This window comes from Astyanax mexicanus, chromosome 2 (assembly GCF_023375975.1).
Source record: "Astyanax mexicanus isolate ESR-SI-001 chromosome 2, AstMex3_surface, whole genome shotgun sequence".
Classification (NCBI taxonomy): Eukaryota; Metazoa; Chordata; class Actinopteri; order Characiformes; family Acestrorhamphidae; genus Astyanax; species Astyanax mexicanus.
This window is the reverse complement of record NC_064409.1, coordinates 68,663,650-68,684,991: the sequence shown is the minus strand read 5'-3', so window position 1 is coordinate 68,684,991 and position 21,342 is coordinate 68,663,650. Positions and strand designations below refer to the sequence as shown.

Sequence of the window (21,342 nt, the reverse complement as noted above, 5' to 3'; positions counted from 1 at the left end):
AATTCAATGTGCACCTCAACTCTCCTGTTTCCACCAGAACTGTCCGCCAGGACAATAAATTATTGTGGCCTAAAACCAGATGTTTCAGTTTCAATGTCCAACCCCTGTACACATATGTAATTATATATTATTTATTATATGGGGCTATCATATTAGCATGTTAATTGTAATCAAATTATCACAGAAAAAATAATGTAATCCTTGTTGTACTTTGACCCGGCACTACAGTTTCAGGGCAAATGAAAGGGCTCTGGTTGCCTCCCTTAATGACATGTTTTCTCACTTGCAGATAACATAGTCTAAAAGAAGAGGGCGACACTGAACTCTGAAGGCTAATTTTGCCTCTGTGTGTAGTCTGATGAGCACCTTCCCACTAATCTATGTATCTACGTGCTGAACGAGATATCTGTGCGTGCAACACAACAGCTGTGACTGGTTCACTGAGCCTTGTTTCTTACCTACAAGTTTGTCTTTCCAGTTAAACTGAAGACCAGCACAGAAATATGAACGCACATGTGCTGGCATTGACTCTGCATTGACTCTGCAGTGCAGTAGGAGAACTCATCATTGAGAACAGTGGCGTGCACAGACGTTTTGGGGGGGCAAGTGCTCAGGGGGGAAAAAGGGCACTTTTTAGCACACGCGGAACACTTCATTATAAAAAAAATTACACACACATGTTGAATGAAATTTGATTTTTATTTGTAACATTCTCTAAACGTGAGTTTTCGATGGAAAAATGTCACACCACCAACTGATAAAATACATAGTATATATAGCATCTAGTGTGCCTTGCGTGCGACCGCACGGGGTCACGTGACAGAGGAAGAGAGAGGTCGGGTGTGTGCGAGCTGATTTTAGGGCATTCTGTTTTCACTCGTTTTTAATCGCTCAGGTTTTCAAAAGATCATTTCAGTAAAATCTTAATAATAATAAAAATTAAATTAAAAAAAAATAAATGAAGTTTCAAAAGGGCACTTTGGTTGATAAAGGGCAGAGTTGGTGGTGCTATGTCTGCACGCCTCTGATTGAGAATTTAGGCAAGCTTGTTTGTCTCTGTAACTGGTGAGAATGTGAAGTAAATAAAAGTGAAGTAAATGGGCCCACTGGTGTTAAACAACACAAAATTAAGAAACTGTTGATTTTTTTTTACTTTAAGTGAATTTAATGATTTTTGATGGTCTGTGTTCAATGTATTTAAAATGTTAAGCCTTGGAAATTAAACTGTATGTTTCCTGTTAGTTAGTTTTGATGCATACAGTGTTTGAGAAGTAGTTTGTAAGTGGAAAGAACTGTTCATGTATTCCAATCAGGCTTAAATATGTCTGGTGTGGAATATAGAGATTTGAAATTTGAAGTCTATGCCAGTTATTTATTCATTCATCTTGGATCTGAATCGAAAAAGAGAGAGGGGAGAGAGGGAAAGAGAGAGAGAGAGAGGGAGCGAGAGAGAGAGAGAGAGAGAGAGAGAGGGAGAGAGAGAGAGAGACGTTGCCAGGAGTGATGAGTGGGTGGTATACTATTGGGGTTCCCTCAGTTCTTAGCTCCAGGCAATAATCAGTATGAGTTTCTTCAAGAACAGTTTGGCATGGAACATGTTCTCTTTCTCTCTCTCTCTCTCTCTCTTACTCTTTTTTCTTCTTCTTTCATCAGTTTCTTTCACACACAGACCCTTACCGCTGTTGATAATCTGTGTGGGGGTCTCACAGACGTTGCTGTTTTCTGTGGGGGTTCTGGGTGATTCTGGGTGCTCCTCATCGTCTTGTATCTCTGAAAGTGTTCCACAGAGCATCACACACACACACACGCACACACACCATGCGGATTATCTCCCTGCAGTTATTCTAATCTCATTCTAGCCGCCTCAGTCTGCCTCATGACTTTTCACAGCTTTTACATCAAAATAGAATTTCTGTATTCAGGAGGTGAGAGCACAGCTATCATAACCGCATCAGCAGGGCGGAGATCGCAGGTGAATCGGGACATTTTTCATCTCCAGCCCACTATCGCAAGTGCCACAAACATTGTTTATGGTATGTGATAGCTGCGTCTTGCCTCTGAATATATGTACCATCTGTTGGGGAGAGCAAGACATGTTGAAGAGCTAATAAAAAACCTGCTGAAACCAGACGCAGCGGGCAATATAACAGTAGACACGCCTAATAAATTCTTTCTTTGCATGGAGGAGCATAACCGTGAAGTGAGGTACACTGCCTGTTTTTCTTCTGGGGACTGCAGCTGCCATGCCCTGTATGGATGATCTATCTATCTATCTATCTATCTATCTGTCTGTCTGTCTGTCTGTCTGTCTGTCTGTCTGTCTGTCTGTCTGTCTGTCTGTCTGTCTATCTATCTATCTATCTATCTATCTATCTATCTATCTATCTATCTATCTATCCATCTATCTATCTATCTGTATACAGTAAACAGTACATGTTAAAAGTCTGAACACACTTTGTCACTTAATTGTGAATAAATACTGAAGTGATCCAGATTATGAATGAACACATAAGGAATCATGTAGTAACTTAAAAATGTTAAACAAACCAAAATACTGTCTCTTATCTAGGGAGCTGTTAACTTGCGTTTTCTGAGACTGGTAACTCTGAGGAACTTATCCTGTGCAACGGAGGTGACTCTTGCTCTTCCTCGAGAGCAAGTTTTGGTCTTGAGGAGAGCCAGTTTCATCATAACCTTTTTGGCACTTAAGGAATAATTTTCATCTTTTTTCGTATTAATTTATCAAAGCGATTTTCTTCAGTTCCTGCCATTAGAAGGATTAAACATCACTCATATAGGGCTAGTCACTGTATACCAACTCAACCTCTACACAACTTTCAACTTTACAACTGATAATCTCAACACAACACAGCTGTTAACTGAAAGCCATTCCAGGTGACTACCTCATTAAGCTGACTGAGAAAAGATGTGCCAAGACGTGCAAAGCAAGAGTTGCTAAATTTAAGAATCTAAAATATAAAACATATTCTGGTTTGTTTAACACATTTTGTTGTTTACTAAATACCACCAAATGTTTTTCTTTATAGTTTGAATGACTTTGGTATTAATCTACAATACAGAATTGAAGGTGTGTCCAAACTTTCGACTGGTAATGTATCTATATCTAAATGCAACTATATCTAAAATGCACTCTTGTAAGTTATCAAAGCTGGCATCCCAGCGCAGTCCAAAAATGTTTGATGGATCTGGTAACTGCAATCTGGCAGAGCCAGATTTGGCATAAAGTTATCCAAAAGCAGTGTGTTAGACTGGTGGAGGAGAACATGCCAAGATGCATGAAAACTGTGTGTAAAAGCCAGGGTAATTTCATCAAACACTGATTTCTGATCTCTTAAAGCTAAAAAAACTATAATTATGAACTTGTTTTCTTTGCGTTATCAGAGGTATGAAAGCTCTGCATCTTTTTTTGTTAGTTCAGTCATTTCTCATTGTCTGCAAATAAATGCTCTGAATGATATTTTTTGGGGGAATTGGGGAGAAATTGTGTCCATTGTCTGCAATCTTTTATTTTTTCTAGAGCTGTATTTCCAGTCTGTAGCAGCAATCCCAGCTGGCCACCAACATCAGTAGATGTTAATTTCAGGTTGAATGTTGGTCATGATGTCAGAAGACAAAAAATTAAGTCAGGATGACATCTAATACTGTTACGTGCCTGCATTGAATTGGTGATGGAGTAAAAGAACATTTAATATAAATGGAAATGTAACTGGTTATTTGGGCTCAGAATACAGCTGGATATAAAGTAAGGAATTATGAAAAAGGTGGCATCTTGGCAAATCATTAGAACTTGGAAAAAAATTAAAAGATCTTAAATATCACCTGGCAAAATCTGTAAAAAAAAAAAAAAGTGTATTTTAAACTGATATACTCACCCATCCTACTAAAGACATGTCCATTCCCTGATGATAGGGGCTCTGTAGAGACAATGCAAATGAGCAACAATTAAAATAGGTCTGAAGACAAATATATAAGTAATAGAATTTCCATTTTCTTCTCTCCAGTCTATCTGTCAAAGCTAGTTTAATAGCATGACGAACATTAATGGTTCTCAGAGTGGTTTGTCTGAAGGCCTCTAGGAAGAATCTAACACAGGCCTTTGAGGTTTGCTTTCTGCCTTCACCAAAACTAATTTTACTGCATTTAGAATATATCCGTGTTTGGCTGTGAGCTGTAATATAAATCTTATGGTGAGTATCCGATATGTGAAGCATTAAACAGGAATGTAGTAAAAGCCAATGGCAAAGAGAATCCATTAAGAGGGAGGAGAGCAGCGATGGTAGCGGGTCTACAGCCGGGGATATCAATACTAAATTCCTCCTCAGACCACAGGCTCAAAGGCATATCCTGTCTAATCAAAGGGGCTGGAATTTAATGGAAATTTCTCATCTCTGTAATTTATACAATCTTTGCGAAATCCTGATAGCATCAAGCATGAAAGACTTAAAGGCCTCAAACGCTCCTCAGGGCATAAGAGTGGAGGTGGAGAGACTAAAGGGAGATTTTCTGCTCTGAAATCTTATTTCAAAAGTTCTATTTTTCCCCTCATTATTTTCTTATCTCAGAAATTCCTCTTTACTCTGCAGATAGTTTACACACACCAGCACACCCCCTTTACAGACCTACACCTACTTATTCATGCAATTATCTATGCAGCCAATCAGTTCGCAGCAATTCAGTACATAAAATCACACAGATACGGGTCAGCAACTTTAGATAGTGTTCACATCTACCATCTGAATGTGGAACAACATATTTATCATGAATGTTTTTATATATTTGAAACAGTCTTAAACAAGATGATCAAACAAAAATCATCACATTGTAATATCACAGCTGCTATGTTGGATAACATCTAAATGTGATTTATTTACAAAAAAAAGAAAAATAATTGAGTGTCTGGATAGATTACACACAACAGAGAACAGTCTAATGCAATGCATGTCAGAAGAATTGGAATTAAAAAATAATTACTGAATATAGATGGGTGGATCGAGGGATATATGTATGGGTGGATGGATGGGGGATGCATGGATGGATGGAGAGATGGATGAATGAATGGATGGATGGAAGCATAGGTGGATGGATGGATGGATGGATGGATGGATGGATGGATGGAAGCATAGGTGGATGGATGGATGGATGGATGGATGGATACATTTTTAGATTGTCCACTATAGACACATATGCCTTACTTATAACAATGAGGCATGAATAAACTACAAATTATGATTATGAACAATAACTATACATTTTATTGTGTTTACTATAAATGATACTGTCAAATATAGATAAAAATATCTCACTTAATTAAAAAAAGGGAAAGAGAAAAAAATACCATAAAAAAACTATTTACATTTTATTTATAGTGTTGCAAATAAATACTAATATTTTCAGTGCAATTTACTCAATTACTGAAGATGGATGGATGGCTACATCGCTAGTGTGACATAATTGTTGATTTCAGATAGGCTGGTTTGAGCATTTCTAGAACTGCTAATTTACTGCGATTTTCAGTATATTAGCAGTTTTAACAGAATTGTTCAATTAAAAACGAAAATAGAAAATTACATTACATTACATTACATTTGGCAGACGCTTTTGTCCAAAGAGACTTACAATAGTCAAGTACAAAAGTAATAGAAATTAAGATAAACCATTTTTAGATAGGGCTTAAAGGAGGTCGAAGGGAAATAAAGGGATAGAGAAGTGAAGGAGGGGAAGAAGGAAATGAGGTTAGAGTAGTTAGTTTGTTAGAGGTGTTAAGAGAGTAAGTGCTCTTTGAAGAGCTCTGTCTTCAGGAGTTTATTAAAGATAGCGAGAGATTCTCCTGATCTGGTAGTAGAAGGTAGATAGTTAGAGGTGTTAAGAGAGTAAGTGCTCTTTGAGGAGCTCTGTCTTCAGGAGTTTATTAAAGATAGTGAGGGATTCTCCTGATCTGGTAGTAGAAGGTAGTTAGTTAGAGGTGTTAGGAGAGTAAGTGCTCTTTGAAGAGCTCAGTCTTCAGGAGTTTATTAAAGATAGCGAGAGATTCTCCTGATCTGATAGTGGAAGGTAGTTTGTTCCACCATTGGGGAACTCTGTATGAGAACAGTCTGGATTGCTTTGTGTGAATGGATGCAGCTTCACTATTCCAAAGAACACTGCTCCACCCCTCAATACATGGAGTCTTTAAAATCTACAACTGGCGTCAGGCATGGTGCCAATAAGTTCAGTTTAATGTGTTTCTGCTCCAGAAATTCTTATTTTATTGGCAGTACCTCTCTTCAGGGACTAGACAAGCTGTGTGTTTGTGTGTCAGCAATGAACGCAATTTAAAGTAGACAAAACTTTTGGACAAATATTGTAGGAAACTAAAAAAACAAACTGTGCTCTGAAGCAGCTCAATCACATGCTTAGGAAAAAGAAAAAAACATCAAGCATGTTTCCATCAAAAATAAAATTTCTGTTGACATTTCCTGTTCTCTCAGTAGAGGGGGGCTGTAGAACAGAGCTAGAACCATGCCCATGCTGAGGGCAATGAATGTACTTGTGTAATTAATTGAGATTTAATTAGTATATACCACATGCTTCCTTTCACACATTTTTTTGTGAACATGTTCAGACCTGACGTTACTCAACCAGTCACTGCTGTCTCTCTCTGGCATTGGCAGAACAACAACATGTTGAGCACCAACAAGCATAGGCACAGCATTGGTGAATGTGACCTATACATTACCTCAGTAAAACAGTTCAGTAAAAGAGTACAGTATATTTTTAAACCAATTGAAACTGATAACCACTTATTTTTATTTTTTAAATTCAAAATTAGAACATAGTAGTCATATCCAACCTCAATTTTACAGAAAGTCTTCTGCGAAGCATAATTTACCATTTAATCAAAATTTTGTGAAATGTCATGAAATTGCAATTAGGAAATGACGCAGGGGGAATTTACTTCAAAACAATGGATACAGGAAGTGTGAGAAGATGGACAGGAAAGAAGAGAGAATTAACTCTCTTAATTAAGTTTGAGGATATTTGCAATGTAATGCAAAATGCTGCAACTGTACATCACACATGGTTCAGAATTTACACAGAGAAAGGCAGTCAGTCTTTTAGCAAAAAGTAACAAATGCTAATGCTATGTTACCTCTGCTAACTTTACTATCCTAGTCCTGTACAGCTTGGATCTTTCAGCTTGAAAACATTCAGCTAGTAAAGTAAATAAACTGATACCAAGCACGATAAATGAGGCTGAAAGTTTAAAAACATTTTCTTGTACAATTTGCAAGATCAAGCAAAATGAACTTCAACCAGCCATTTGTTGGCTCTTCTTGCTGTCATTTTATTTAGTAGCACTCATATAAGTGCGTACAGAAACTAATTTACCTTTTTATATGCTTAATAAATCATTAATATGGCCCTTAAATATTAATTCACTGATCTAATGTCTCTATTGAAATGGTTATAATGTGCTTACACCCATGTTTTGCTCTCTTTCATAGCACCTTCAACCTGTTGTCAATCTGTATTCTCACTGCTTTCACTCTAGGTTTTGCTGACAGTGCTGGTGGAATCATTTCCCTGTGGACGGGCTATTGTGACCGTTATTCTGCTGCTTATTTCATTGGACTTCCTGTTAGCGAGCCCGCTGACTTCCTGTTGCTGACTGTGCTGTCCTGCAGTGTCAACAGAGATATTGTTGCATGTCAAGGCTGGAGCCTTTCTCGTTTCTCGAGGGCCACAGAAAGAAGAACTGGTTGTAACTCCAAAACTGCTGGATTAGCACTTTCACTGACCCACTGGCACTCATACAGAGACTCCCCAACAAAACAGAAACCATGTTTATGTTCTTTAACCCTTTATTCTCCTTTGATTATTATCCAGTAACAACACAGAAGACACTGCAAACTGGCTGAACAGTGTGGAAAAAGTCTGAATAGGATTATGGGCTGTACAAAATATAACTGCTGTAAGATGTTTCAGAAAAGCCCTTGCATTGACTTTGTACTTGACATAAAACACAGTGGATCAACACCAGCAGATGACATGTCTCTCATAACCATCACTAACCATCAGTAAATTTTACATTTCATTTTAAAATCAAGGGATCAGTGTCTGGAGGAAGAGTGGAGAGACACACAGTTCAAGCTGCTTGAGGTCTAGTGTGAAGTTTCACCAATCAGTGATGGTTTGGAGAAACATGTCATCTGCTGGTGTTGATCCACTGTGTTTTATTATCAAGTCTAAAGTCAGTGCAGTGTTTTCCCACAAAATCTTACAGCACTTCATGCATCCCTCTGCTGACAACTTTAATTGAGATGCGGATTTCATTTTCCAGCAGGACCTTTCACACTGCCCACAATGACAACTGGTCTTATATAATATTCTAATTTTCTGAGACACTGATTTTTGGGTTTTCATTGGCTGTAAGCCATAATCATCAGCAATAAAATAAATAAACCCTTTAAAAAGATCACTCTGGTTGAACTGAATTACTAAATTTAAGTAACTTTTCAATGGTATTCTAATTTTTCGAGATGCACTAGTACATTCAAATGTTTGAGGACACCCCTGCTAATGAATGCATTTAGCTACTTTAGGGGTGCACATATTGACGGTACAGATGTGCAAATGCACACACACAGCTTGTCTAGTTCTTGTAGAGAATTATTAACAGTTATTGTACATTATACAACAGTTAGTTCCGACCTCACAATCTGATTGGTTGAGAAGTGTTCTAGCCGTGATGATATATGTGATAACATCACGGCCTTCTCACACTAAACTTGTATTGCTCCGCCGACGCGTTGCCGAGTAACACAGGACAGTTTTGAATCATCCTCCACCGGCACCCGCAGCAGCGTTAGCTTAGCACAGGCTAACGCTCAGCCACGGCACGCTCGCACGCAGCGCTGGCTCGTCTTTTGTGGAAAAAAGGGGAAAAAAATCACTCGGCTAATGCCGTCTGACGGCCAGAACGCTAACCAGCCAGGCTAGGCTAAGCTAAGTTAATGCTAAGCTGAAGCAAGCTACGCTAACCTAGCTACAGTTCAGCCGGCTAGCTAAAACCAACATCACCCAGCAAAACAAGCACAAATGCACAAAAAATGTGCAGCTTTCAGCTGAAGACGACTCCACATAACATGAGAGGAGAGTATCAGTGTTATTTCACAGCCCTAACGTTACCATTTTCGCTTATTCTCAATTTTGATTTCATGCTAACTTGGTGGTGTTAGTCTGTATGAACCATACACCGTTTTGTAGTTAAGTTTCAGTTCTGTTACAGTTGTTGTGGAACTACTTTTTGGCGGAAGGCACAGTCCATATTAAAGCATATTCAATCTTAATTTCTTAAAGTTCTTTGATTTATTTTATTTGTGATAACATACTCCCTCTCGTGTCCTATTTCTTAAATAAGACTCTCTGAAACAGATCAGCATAATCCTTAATGGAGGTATATAAATCTAATTTCAGAAAGGCACCCTGCTACACAACCTCAGGTAAGTTGAGTATAAATCACATATAGGGCTGCAGCTTTCGATTATTTTAGTAATCAAGTACTCTACTCAAAAATCTATTCAATTAATTGAGTAAATCTAAGCGCGCTATTTCACATTAAAAGTCTGCGCTAAATTTCTCTGCTCTGCATTTTAAAAATTAATTAAACGATTCCTCACATAATCACTAAGAACACTGATAGGTCTACTCAGCATGTAGACAGACCAATCAGGATGGAAATCCCACCCAAAGAGCACATAGATTGGTCTACTGGGCACAAGAAAAGACCAACCTGGATGCTCTGTATGTCATAATTAAGTTGTACATCACTCACTAACTCTGTCTCACTTGATGAGTATGGGTGGTAATGTCCTGATTTGTGAGCATCCAGGAGTCACTACCTGTATGCGTGAAAATCTCGGAAAAATGGGTTGTCTGCTAATAGAATGCCTTTACAGTATAGTAGAGTCAAAAAAAAGACGACAAAAGCTGGATAAACTTCATTTCTGTGCCTTTAATTTCAGAGCAAACAATGAATGAACAAGTATCCCAATCCTTCTGTCCATTCAGTATATGAGCAACTAGTTTTTACTCACCTCTGCTCCCCATTTAGTCCATTGTTTAGGCATCTATTTACAGAACAATAGTCTACATAGTCTGTGGCAAAAAATATATAAAAAACATTTGCTCCCTTCCCAAATGACTATTTGATATCACATACACAATTATAAGTACAAAACGCATCATCTCTCACAATCAATCCAAGGACTGTGTTTATATCTAGTTGTTATAGATAGCCACTTCCACTCTAATAGTGTACAGCACAGAATAGCTAATGCTGTAAAACCTTGAAATTCACCCACAGAGAAAACACAATGACAATCTCAGCGGACAACACAAACAATAACCAAAACAAGCTTCATCCTCTCAAGACAAAAGAACGCTCTCTGTAGACACTTGCTAATGGAGATTTGGGTTATGGTCAGGGTCGGTCGTATCACCTGTAGAGCAGCTCTGTGGTACAGGGCCTTGCTCAAGGCCGGGGAAGTGCGAGGCAGAGCTGGCTCTGACGCCTGTGATAATTGGCTCAATTCCAGTCTTTACCAGTGCTGGGACTACAACTACAAGCCTTCCATTACACCCTCTATTTCCTTCAATCTGCTACGCTGGGACCAGAAAGAGCCCTGCACGAGATTTGCAAGGGAATGTTAAGGGCATGCTAATGCTAGCTGCTTTCTGCTGGAATGATAAAACAGATGCATTGAACTTACTTGATTAAAATGCAATTAACATTTTTTAACCCCAACTTAAAATACTGTAGGTGTCTCTGCTAACTGTGTAGTTGCACATATAATAACAACCCATGTTATAATAACAGTGTAACTACTGGTGGAGTACACATTGTTACAGACTAATTACAGTTGTTCAGGTTATGCATGCAATTATACATGTGTATAGAGGTCATTTAGACATAACAGAGTATGATATGATATGTAGTGCTGGGCAGTATATTGGTTTTGTTCAGGTGCTGGGCTCATGGCCAGACAGTGGTCTGCTCAAGCACCAATCAGAACGCTCCAGCAATTACCAAGCATCTGGGGCCAAAGAGTGATGGAACAAACTTCCTTCCACTACCAGATCAGGAGATCTGTATCAGGATCTTTAATAAACTCCTGAAGACAGAGCTCTTCAAAGAGCACTTACTCTCCTAACACCTCTAACTAACTACCTTCTACTACCAGATCAGGAGAATCTATCACTATCTTTAATAAACTCCTGAAGACAGAGCTCTTCAAAGAGCACTTACTCTCCTAACACCTCTAACTAACTACCTTCCACTACCAGATCAGGAGAATCTATCAGTATCTTTAATAAACTCCTGAAGACAGAGCTCTTCAAAGAGCACTTACTCTCCTAACACCTCTAACTAACTACCTTCTACTACCAGATCAGGAGAATCTATCAGTATCTTTAATAAACTCCTGAAGACAGAGCTCTTCAAAGAGCACTTACTCTCCTAACACCTCTAACACCAAACTAATTACTTCTAACCTCCTTTCCTTCTTCCCCTACTCTACTCCTCTTCCCTTTGACCTTCTGTAGGCCCTATCTAAAGATGTTTTTACCTTTAAACTTCTATTACTTTTGTACTTCACTATTGTAAGTTGCTTTGGACAAATGAAATGTAATGTAATGTAATGTAGTAATGTTGTAAGGCTTTACAACAGACATTATTGTTTGTTTATCATGCGTCCATGAGACTGTAAGTGTTTATTAATGTGTGTGGATCTGTTTAGTGGTGTATGGAGTGCTGGTGTTGGTGCCGTAGCTCGACACGCTCCTCTCTGGAAATATAACTAGGCCTCGCGTGATGCAAACCCTGTTTAAATATATGAATACTGTAACTTGAATAATAATTTTAATGCACACTGAACTGAATGTGTCTGTTAATTGGAGAAAGAAAGAAAATGTGTAAAAGAAATTTTAATACTGTAATGCCTCTAATAGCTTAAACTATTTTTTTTATATTTAGTTTTGTAAAGGAAGCCGTGTTAAAGTTGCTGGCATATCTCTCTTTAAGGTCTATTGTTTACATTCTTTAGCTGTTTTTTTCTGCTAATAAAGTTTGATTTCTTTATGTATTGTATGTAATTTTGTGGGACAAAGTAAACCCAATAGTAATAAAAGCCTTAATTAAAAGCCTTAGTGTTTAATATTATATGTACTCCTAACAGTACAGTAAGTCACATACCTATATAAAAGCCCAGCCATGCAAAAATATATATATATATATATAAATAAATAATAATAATAAAAATACCGTGATATACCGTGAAACCGTCAGAATATTGAAAAATACTGTGCTATGCATTTTTGGTCATACCACCCAGCACTAATCAGTAGTGATGCTGGTTGAAGCTGATACTGCAATAGTGATGCAGAATGAAGACAGTGGTTGGCAGCATAGTGATGTTATGTCTCGATAGGGATGCTAACGGCGTGGTAGTGATGCTAACAGTGCTGAAGCAATGCTGTAGACATTTTTGGTTCTGGGTGAGGCCTGCTGATAACACCACAGAAGCAAAACTGGGTACGTACAGAGGTGGTGCTGGTGGTCAGCACGCTTCTAATGGAGGTTAAAGATTCACTCTAACCCAATCAGAAGAAAAATAGGCTAATTTTCAATATCAATCTCGAGTTTATATACATTGATATACAGTATTTACTGAAATATTGTGCCTAATCAAAAAAAAAAACAGAACACATAAAAGACATATTTGATTAATATGGAAATGTACACATAATTTAATGCAATCCAAATCACAGACACAGACAAAAACTATGATTAAATTAATCATGCCTTGACATCAGCTCTGTACAACCTCCCGCTATCAAATAATGATGGCGCCCCACAGGTTAGAATAGCATGATTAGCATTTGGCACAGCTTCTTTAACACATCTTACCTCGCTAGCTCCTAGTTTAGCACACGTGCTGTGACGTGTTCCTAACATCCTAACATATCATATTCTCCTACTGGCAAATGTCCCAAATTTGATGCTTTGTTCCCTCTAAAAATAAAGTGAGTCTAAAGCGAGGGGGATCACAGCAGACTCACTGTGTTTGGGGACAGAAGAAACAAGCTGTGGAAAGGGACTCCAGAGGCTGAAGCAGAGCCTTAGGAAGCAGAAAGCCTCAGAAACATCCTCTGCTGTTCCAGAAATGATATGTTAATAATGCCACAGTGAGTTTCCTACAACTTCCACAGGCATATCTTTCTATGTATTTTAAATATCATCTGTATTCGAGGATTTATAAGCTAAAAAGACTCAACAAATGAACCAAGACTGGTGTCAGTTGTGATATAGTGATGACTGAACGATTAGGGCACTGTATTAGTGATAACAGGGTTGAGAGTAGGCCTGTTGCGATAATTAAGTCATCGACTCATTGTTTAATAAATGTACCCGATCTCAATTATTTATACACATCGTCTATTGTTTTGGCTAGATCAATACATCAAAAACAGCACAAAATGGACTACAGCATATGAAAAACAAGCATACATCTCCTAAATTAATATAGTAATATAAAGTTTACTGTTTTTTTAAAGGGAGTAATCCCAATCCCAATTCCAATCCCATCAGTTCCCTTTGCACTGTGCATGTGGAAATGCTCTTACTTTCACTACTAAACATATCCCTGAGTTATAGTGTTATGTCTACGATTCTCCATTACGTTTTTTCCAGCCACGCCTTGAAGATTAGTAGTTTTAGTCTTCTTTTTATCCTTAGATACTTTCTCTGCTTAATGCATGCCCATAACTTTGCTTCTGAAACAGATTAACATCCACGGCCACAGGATGTGTCTTCCACATGGTTGTTTAACAAATGAGAAGCTACTCACTGCATCAGTTAGGGTTAAAAAAAAAACATGTTTCCAGATCCAACAAAAATACTGACAATAACATTATTTGTTGGAATTATTTCTGTAACAATATAAAGTGGTACAGTTGTGGTGCCTAGGTGTCGCATTATTAATTGCCCACTGGATGTGTTTGTGCTTATTCACAAGTGCATATGTGTGTGTGTGTGTGTGTTCACTGCACGGATGGAAAAAAAAACACAAGTATGGTAAATACAGTTATTCTTCTGTTTTCATGAAGACCTCTTACCTGGTGTAAATATTCTTTACTAATTTAAAGGTTTTCCACACTAAGACAAACTGATTCTTCTATTTTTTTAAGACTGCAGGCTAGTTATATGTTTTTTTTCAGATGCTTTAGTTCCCCAACAAAAAAACTTAGTTCAATTATTATTTTTTTCTCCATTACTCTTATATAAAAAAAAAGCTCAAGGTCAAGACCAGCTTTTGTTTGTAACTTGTAGTTTTAGATGGTCTTGTCGGTTCTTAATGGTTAATAGGTTTGACAAACTTCTCATCCAGAAAAATAACATTAGCTAGCAAGTTATTAGAGTATATTAAATTAGATTCAGTTCATGCTTGTTGATGCTGGTCATGCTGGTTGATCAATTTGCTCATGCTAGTCATAGACATCAACCAAAAGAACAATATAACAACGATGTTAAAACCAATGCTAGCTGATGAGCCAGCACTTAAAACATTAAATCACATTACATTACTGGCAGCTCTTTATATTCTGTTTAATATATCACTTTTATAAACCAATCAAAGTAGTCTGGAGGCAAATGCAAAGCAAGTTTATTAAGTCTAAAAACAAATAAAAAATCAAAATCAAACAACAAACATAGTACAAACACTCGATAAGACACAGGTGTGGAAATGACTCGCAACTTAAGAGTGTGTGAGTCCCAATATATAAAGCCCTATTAATCAAGATAATGACCCCCAGGTTAGCAGGAGGGGTGGATTTAGCTTTTTAGTACTCCAGAGAGGCTGATCTTAAAGGCTCAGGTTGTTGTGCAGGTGTGACCTCACTTCAGAATTTTCAACGATGATAATGTTACTATCATATATTGTTTGCAATAATATTGTGTCATTGTAAAAATAACCAAAAATGTTTTTGATCCATTTTCGTTTTCTGACAACTCCTCAAGCTAAGGATGAATATCCCAAACATCTTAAAGAAAGACAGCAGCACGACAGAAGGCCAGTCTCAGCTACACACAGACACTGAGAGAGAAATAAAGAAGCTGAACTAGATTGACAGGGCATGAAAGAGCAGGTCTGATGACGGTTAATGATCAAGACAAAATGAAATTCAGATGGTTGTAAAAGCTTTCAGTTAAATTTGATACTGGATGAATATAAATACTTCACATTATTGAGAAGTCTTTTGGTTTTATAACCTTGACGTTCTGTCTCCTAGGTTATTAAACCAGAAACTATAACTACAATCTCTTAATCTTTCTAATTACATCAGCTGAGACTGTACCAGGCTATAATCTGTTATTTAGGCCCTGCAGCTTATCTAAGAGAGAGGAGATAACATTGCTTGACTTTAGTCCTTTTGTTTGTTCTGTTCTTGTTATAAGTGGATGAATAACATTTACGTCATATTAGATACATGCCTCATATACACTCACATGCAAAAAATATTTGCATCATAAAAGTCATTACCAGTCACCAGAAGGTTCAATTAGCAGGGTAAGAGCACAGTTTTGCTCAAAATATTGCAATGCACACAACATTATGGGTGAAATACCAGAGTTCAAAAGAGGACAAATTGTTGGTGCACGTCTTGCTGCTGCATCTGTGACCAAGACAGCAAGTCTTTGTGATGCATCAAGAGCCACGGTATCCAGGGTAATGTCAGCATACCACCAAGAAGGACCAACCACATCCAACAGGATTAACTGTGGACGCTGTAAGAGGAAGCTGACTGAAAGGGATGTTCGGGTGTTAACCCGGATTGTATCCAAAAAAACATAAAACCACGGCTGCCCAAATCACGGCAGAATTCAATGTGCACCTCAACTCTCCTGTTTCCACCAGAACTGTCCGTCACCACAATAAATTACTGTGGTCTAAAACCAGGTGTTCCAGTTTCATTGTCCAACCCCTGTATAAATGCAGCAAAAGACCACATCACTAAATACCGTATTTTTCACACTATAAGGCACACTATCAATTAAAGTTTATTTTCTGGTGTATTTTCATACACAAGGCGCACTAAATTATAAGGCGCATTTTAAGAGACACTATAAGGAACTTCTATTTCATTAGGAGATCTCTGCTGGGTTGTGGGGGGACATTGGCTAACTAAGTTAAACTAAGTTAACTAAGTAAATCTATGCGAAGTAAACAAAACTGTAATAATAAAAAAAAATACTTTTTTTAAAGTCAAACTGTGCTAGGTGTAAATCTACACAGATTTCTCTACTGAAAACTGTTTATTTGGGTGGGTAAAGTACTTTTATTTATTTACAGTAAGCTTAGATTTCCAAATTTCTCCAGCACTAGGGCTGGAGCATTAGCATTATGGCTAACTACTCCAGCAGTGCTGGCCAGGGTGAGGAGCAGGCTACAGGCCGATAGTACTCCCCTCTGAACGGGGAAATAGCGACTGCAGTTAGTGGGTAATGCTAATGCTGCTCCAGCAGTGCTAGCTACGGTTTAGCCTACAGTTGGAATAGGGTTAGGGTTACAGCTGAAGATGGGGTTAGCTACTGGGATTAGTAGCTAATGCTACTCCACTAAACTGAAACGCCTGTATAAAACTGCAATTTAGTTGGTGGAGTGGTTTTACTGCTCTTTACAACCTGACTGGTAAAATGTATACGTAACGCACACCGGATTATAAGGCGCACTGATGATTTTTGGGAAAATTAAAGCAATTTAAGTGCACCTTATAGTGCAAAAAATAGGGTAAAGTGTCAGTATAAATACTGCTCTCCACTGTTCCTTGTATCATATTATCATTGGGTTTGCTGCCTTCAAAATTGCAAATGTGTAAAAGTCTACTGAAAGCACAAAATCCTTGAAATTGGAAATTGAGATGTGTGTTTCAGCTTGTTAATCTGCTTATCCTCAGCCTGAGCAAATTCAACCCAAACAAATGAACCTGCAAATCAGACAGATATAGAGACCAAGCCAGATACAGGCTACCGGTAATCTATTCAGCTTTACACACGGCAAATGAATATTCCAATTCTAATTATGCTCGCTGCCTTCCTGCCTAATGAAGTTGAATACATTCATACATTCATGCCTGGCAGTGGCTGGGAGACCAGTGTGTGTGAATATGTGTGTAGTGCAGAGATGGAATTAAGTCTTTAACCAAAAGAGCAACTCAAAAAGCTTTTATGCATGTTGAACAGCTCACGAAAATAACCAGTCAAAAGGTTTAGGAGCCACAAAATTTCTTTATTTAATCTACTTGCAGTGTTTCATGCTTTTTTTTATGTTTCACAAGTGCGTTTCTTCCTGCCAGCTCCAAGTTTTCCCTTCACTATTGAAACTCAGACTTGGTCATGTTCATACTTCTCGTTTCAATCCCAAATGGACCCTGGAGCTGTTCGCTTGGAGTGGCAATGTGATCCGACCTCAATCCGACTGATCCAAACTATCGGGTGTTCTCTAGATGCTTGATCTTAGCAGTTATGCATGTGTAGTTTAAGCTGATATATCAGCAGTGTTGGGCACGTTACTTTGAAAAAGTAATTAGTTATAGTTACTCGTTACTTCTCCAAAAAAGTAACTGAGTTACTAACGGAGTTACTCCACTATAAAAGTAATTAGTTACCAGTAAAAGTAACTATCGCGTTACTTTTTATTATTCGCCCGTCAAAAAAAGGAAATCAATTATGCATTACTATTATTATTAGAAAAATAACAAAAAATAACAAACGAAAATAAACCCAAAATGTTGACAAAAATATAATCTAACGAATTTCAAAAAAATAAAACGAAATTCTCCACACAACCAAAGAAAATTACTAAAACTTGTAATACTGAAAAAAGCGGAAAAACGCGCCTGGGGATGAAATTTAACAAACCAAGCCACACTCAAAAGAAATATGTATATATAAAACAAAATAATGGACAAAAACAACAATTTAATGCCCGTTAAAATGGTATTAATATAACAGCTTCACCAAAAGAGAATAGAGCTTAGATCATGCCCAAAAAATCCGACCCAGCCGGAGCCCGTGCACATTCTGCCCAAGCCCGAACCATAAACTGTCATTATGAGCCTGACCCGATCCGCCCCATAAACTGTCTGTTTTCGGGCTGATTGAATGAGCGAAATATAATCAGAATTATGTTAATTAACACTGTAACATAGAAGCATAGAACTATTATTTAATTTAAATGATTTTTAAGAACAGCTACACACAATGCTGCAAGTCAAACGCGGAGGCGTTCACGTGCGCCCAGAGCTACGTGATTACAGTTTTCATTTTTATTATAGTTTAATTTTATTTTGTTTTTATTTTTTCTGTTCATTTTAGGGTGGGCTTGCTAGCGCGAGCGCTTTACACAAGAACTAACGGACCATGAGTGCCGCGCGCTCGGCACAACAACTCCCGCTGTACAACTCCGCTGTACAACAGCGCTTATAAATAAATTAAACACAAAAATGAGGGTATTCTATCAGTAATTTCAGTTCGTTTTAGTTAGTTTTATAAACACAAAATACAGTTCGAGATAGTTATGTTTTTCCTTTTAATTACCGTTTTTATTAGATTCAGTTAACACAAATGTTTTTCACTTTCAGTTTTCGCTATTTCGTTCGCTTTAGTGAACAATAATAATTGGTTACTTAGCAACATTGTGATTATCACACCAGAGCTTTATATAAAATAAAAATAGGAGCCTGATTTCGGGTCGGTCCTCAGGTCAGGTGGGATTCGGGCAGAGAATCTAAGCTCTAAAATAGAAAGCAGCAGCACCACAAAAACCGGAGCAGCTAAAAAGAGCTTAACGTCCTTAATTCGGAACTTGGGTTGTCCACGGCAATCACTGAATTGATTAGAGCACGCAAATCGTCACAATTGTGCCTCACTTCACCACGCCAAACCAGAGGCACAGCGGCCAGAAGCTCAAGTTCACCGGACAGAGGAGGGGTTAACCAGGGCAAAGCGAAATAAAAAAAAAAAGTTCATAGAGCTGCTAAAGTAACGTGCAGTAACGGGGTGTCGGAAATGGTAAGGGCGTTATAGTTACAGTCATAGTAATTAGTTAGATTACTCGTTACTGAAAAAAAGTAACGGCGTTAGTCCCAACACTGTATATCAGTCCACATAATTACTACAGCTATGGAAATATACTATGTCTGCCGCTGCTCCATGTTAAACTGCACTTGGATTTTTCTCTGTGTGACCACTTAAAAATGATAAGTTTCTTTGATTTTACCAAATTGAAAACCTCTGGAATAAAATCAAGAGGAAGATGGACGATCACAAGCCATCAAAAGCAGTGTGTAAGACTGGTGGAGGAGAACATGCCAATATGCATGACCTGGTTAAAAACCAGGGTAATTCCAAATACTGATTTCTGAACTCTTAAAACTTCATGCATTATTTGAGGTCTGAAAACTCAGAATCTTTTTTGTTATTTCATCCCTTTTCCATTTTCTGCAAATAAATGCTACAAATTACATTTTTTAATTTGGAATTTGGGAGAAATGCTGTCTGTAGTTTATAGAATAAAACAGCAATGTTTATTTTAGTCAAACAAATGCCTATAAATAGCAAAATCAGAGAAACTGATTCAGAAACTGGAGTGATCTCTTAATTTTTTCCAGAACTCTATATATAGTTCACTTCACAAACTAAGTATCTGATATGAACCAGAACAACCCAACTGTAGGTGTAAGAAGTCCAGAACGCAATCAAATCACATTAAAACAGAAGACAGAAACTTCTTTCTGTCATTACTTTTTTGCTCCTGCCCCAGACGGATCTGACCAATAAGCAGAGAGTTTGTTCTCACGTGGTTTGTAGAGCTGCATTTTCGATGCACTTGGATTTTTCTCTGTGCGAAAACAAACCAAACCAAGCTGGAAATATACCAAGTTTATATAGGTAGTAACTGATACGAATCAGAACAAAACAACTATAGGTAGTTTATACTAGGCACTTTATACCACCTACAGGTACTACATACTTTCTTGCAGACAAAGTAGTAAAGCATTTTTGGTGCAACTGTGTGAAAACAAGTGTGAAAAACAAAGCAAACCAAGGGGGAAATGTTTAAAGTTCACTAGCTTAGCATCTGATATGAACTAGAACAAACCAACTATAGGTGTAAAAATGCAGACAGACAAACAATGGGTTTATAAAATGTATTTTCTTTCTGTGTTTCCATTTTTACAATTTATCTACAGTTCTTTTATTTTTTTGCATGATAGCTTTTTGTATCATTTGATTTCACTAGACTTTTAGTGCCAGACTTATAATGTCACTTTTAAAAACATTTAAAAACTGGAGGTATTCTAAATCTTTGGAGCATTAGTGTAAGCCAGTCTCTGTTGTAATACTGTAAACTGAAATCCTGAGCCACACAGAGAGAGAGAGAGAGAGAGAGAGACCTCAGGCATGGCATGGTGTGACACAGCTTAACCACAGCCAAGTTTCTTGCACAAGACAGTGGCAAGTGAAATCTTTCATCATGCTTGCGTGCTTGACTTGTTGCATGGCTGCTGCTTCATAAGTTTCAGATAAGAACATAAATATTCCCTTTTTTACAGCTCGCCCCGACTGATCTTCAACATGCTGATTGATGCATGAAAGTTATCCCCGCTACAGAAGATGCCCTGATAAAAGGATGTTGTGTTAACAGCACAGCAGCTGACATCTCTTGAAATAAAGAGAAATACCACCACCAGTGCCAGCGAATCAGACCGGCTCCCGCGGGTGATCATTTGGTTATGAAGCAGAAAACAAAGAAAAGAAAAGAAAAACAAAGATGAGACACAAAGAAATCTGAGTTAATGACACTTTCTTCCCACATCACCCATGTGAGTAGTGAGCATATGGCAGGAGCACACACACTCACACACACTCATAAACACACACACACAGCACAAAGAGAAACTGCACTGAGAGCACACTCACCAACTGGCACGAAATGAAGCACTTTTTGAATCTCCATTGTGTTTTTCCAGCTTTTCAACCCATCACTTTTTTTGGGAACCTTAGCAGAGTCACCTCCAAAACTCTACCTTCACACAGCCACAGCAGCCTCACTTCAACCCAACACTCCTCCACAGGGGAAGGGTTAGAGAAGCAGCTCTGCCCCTGGGTCCTTGTGCCTATCCCTGAAAAACACCACACACACAGGTGCATCTCGCACTCCCACTGCCAAACCCAGGCTCAGAGCTCCAGATCTAATTAACTCTTATTCCACCAGGCTG

The 21,342-nt window shown here is 38.0% G+C and overlaps 1 protein-coding gene across 3 annotated transcripts in view; it reads right to left on the bottom strand.

Moving 5' to 3' along the window:
* LOC103030201 (solute carrier family 4 member 11-like) overlaps positions 1 to 21,342 on the bottom strand; it is a 73,428-nt gene that overhangs the window by 35,049 nt on the left and 17,037 nt on the right. For 2 of the 3 annotated variants that reach the window (XM_049474858.1, XM_022668624.2), the window contains exons 2-3: positions 3,894 to 3,935; positions 1,678 to 1,770 (exon numbers count right to left, since the gene is read on the bottom strand). In XM_049474858.1, coding sequence (XP_049330815.1) covers positions 1,678 to 1,770; positions 3,894 to 3,935 — 135 coding nt within the window. Of the gene's footprint in view, positions 1 to 1,677; positions 1,771 to 3,893; positions 3,936 to 21,043; positions 21,195 to 21,342 lie in introns of those variants that run through there. The other variant, XM_049474859.1, reaches the window with a different exon arrangement.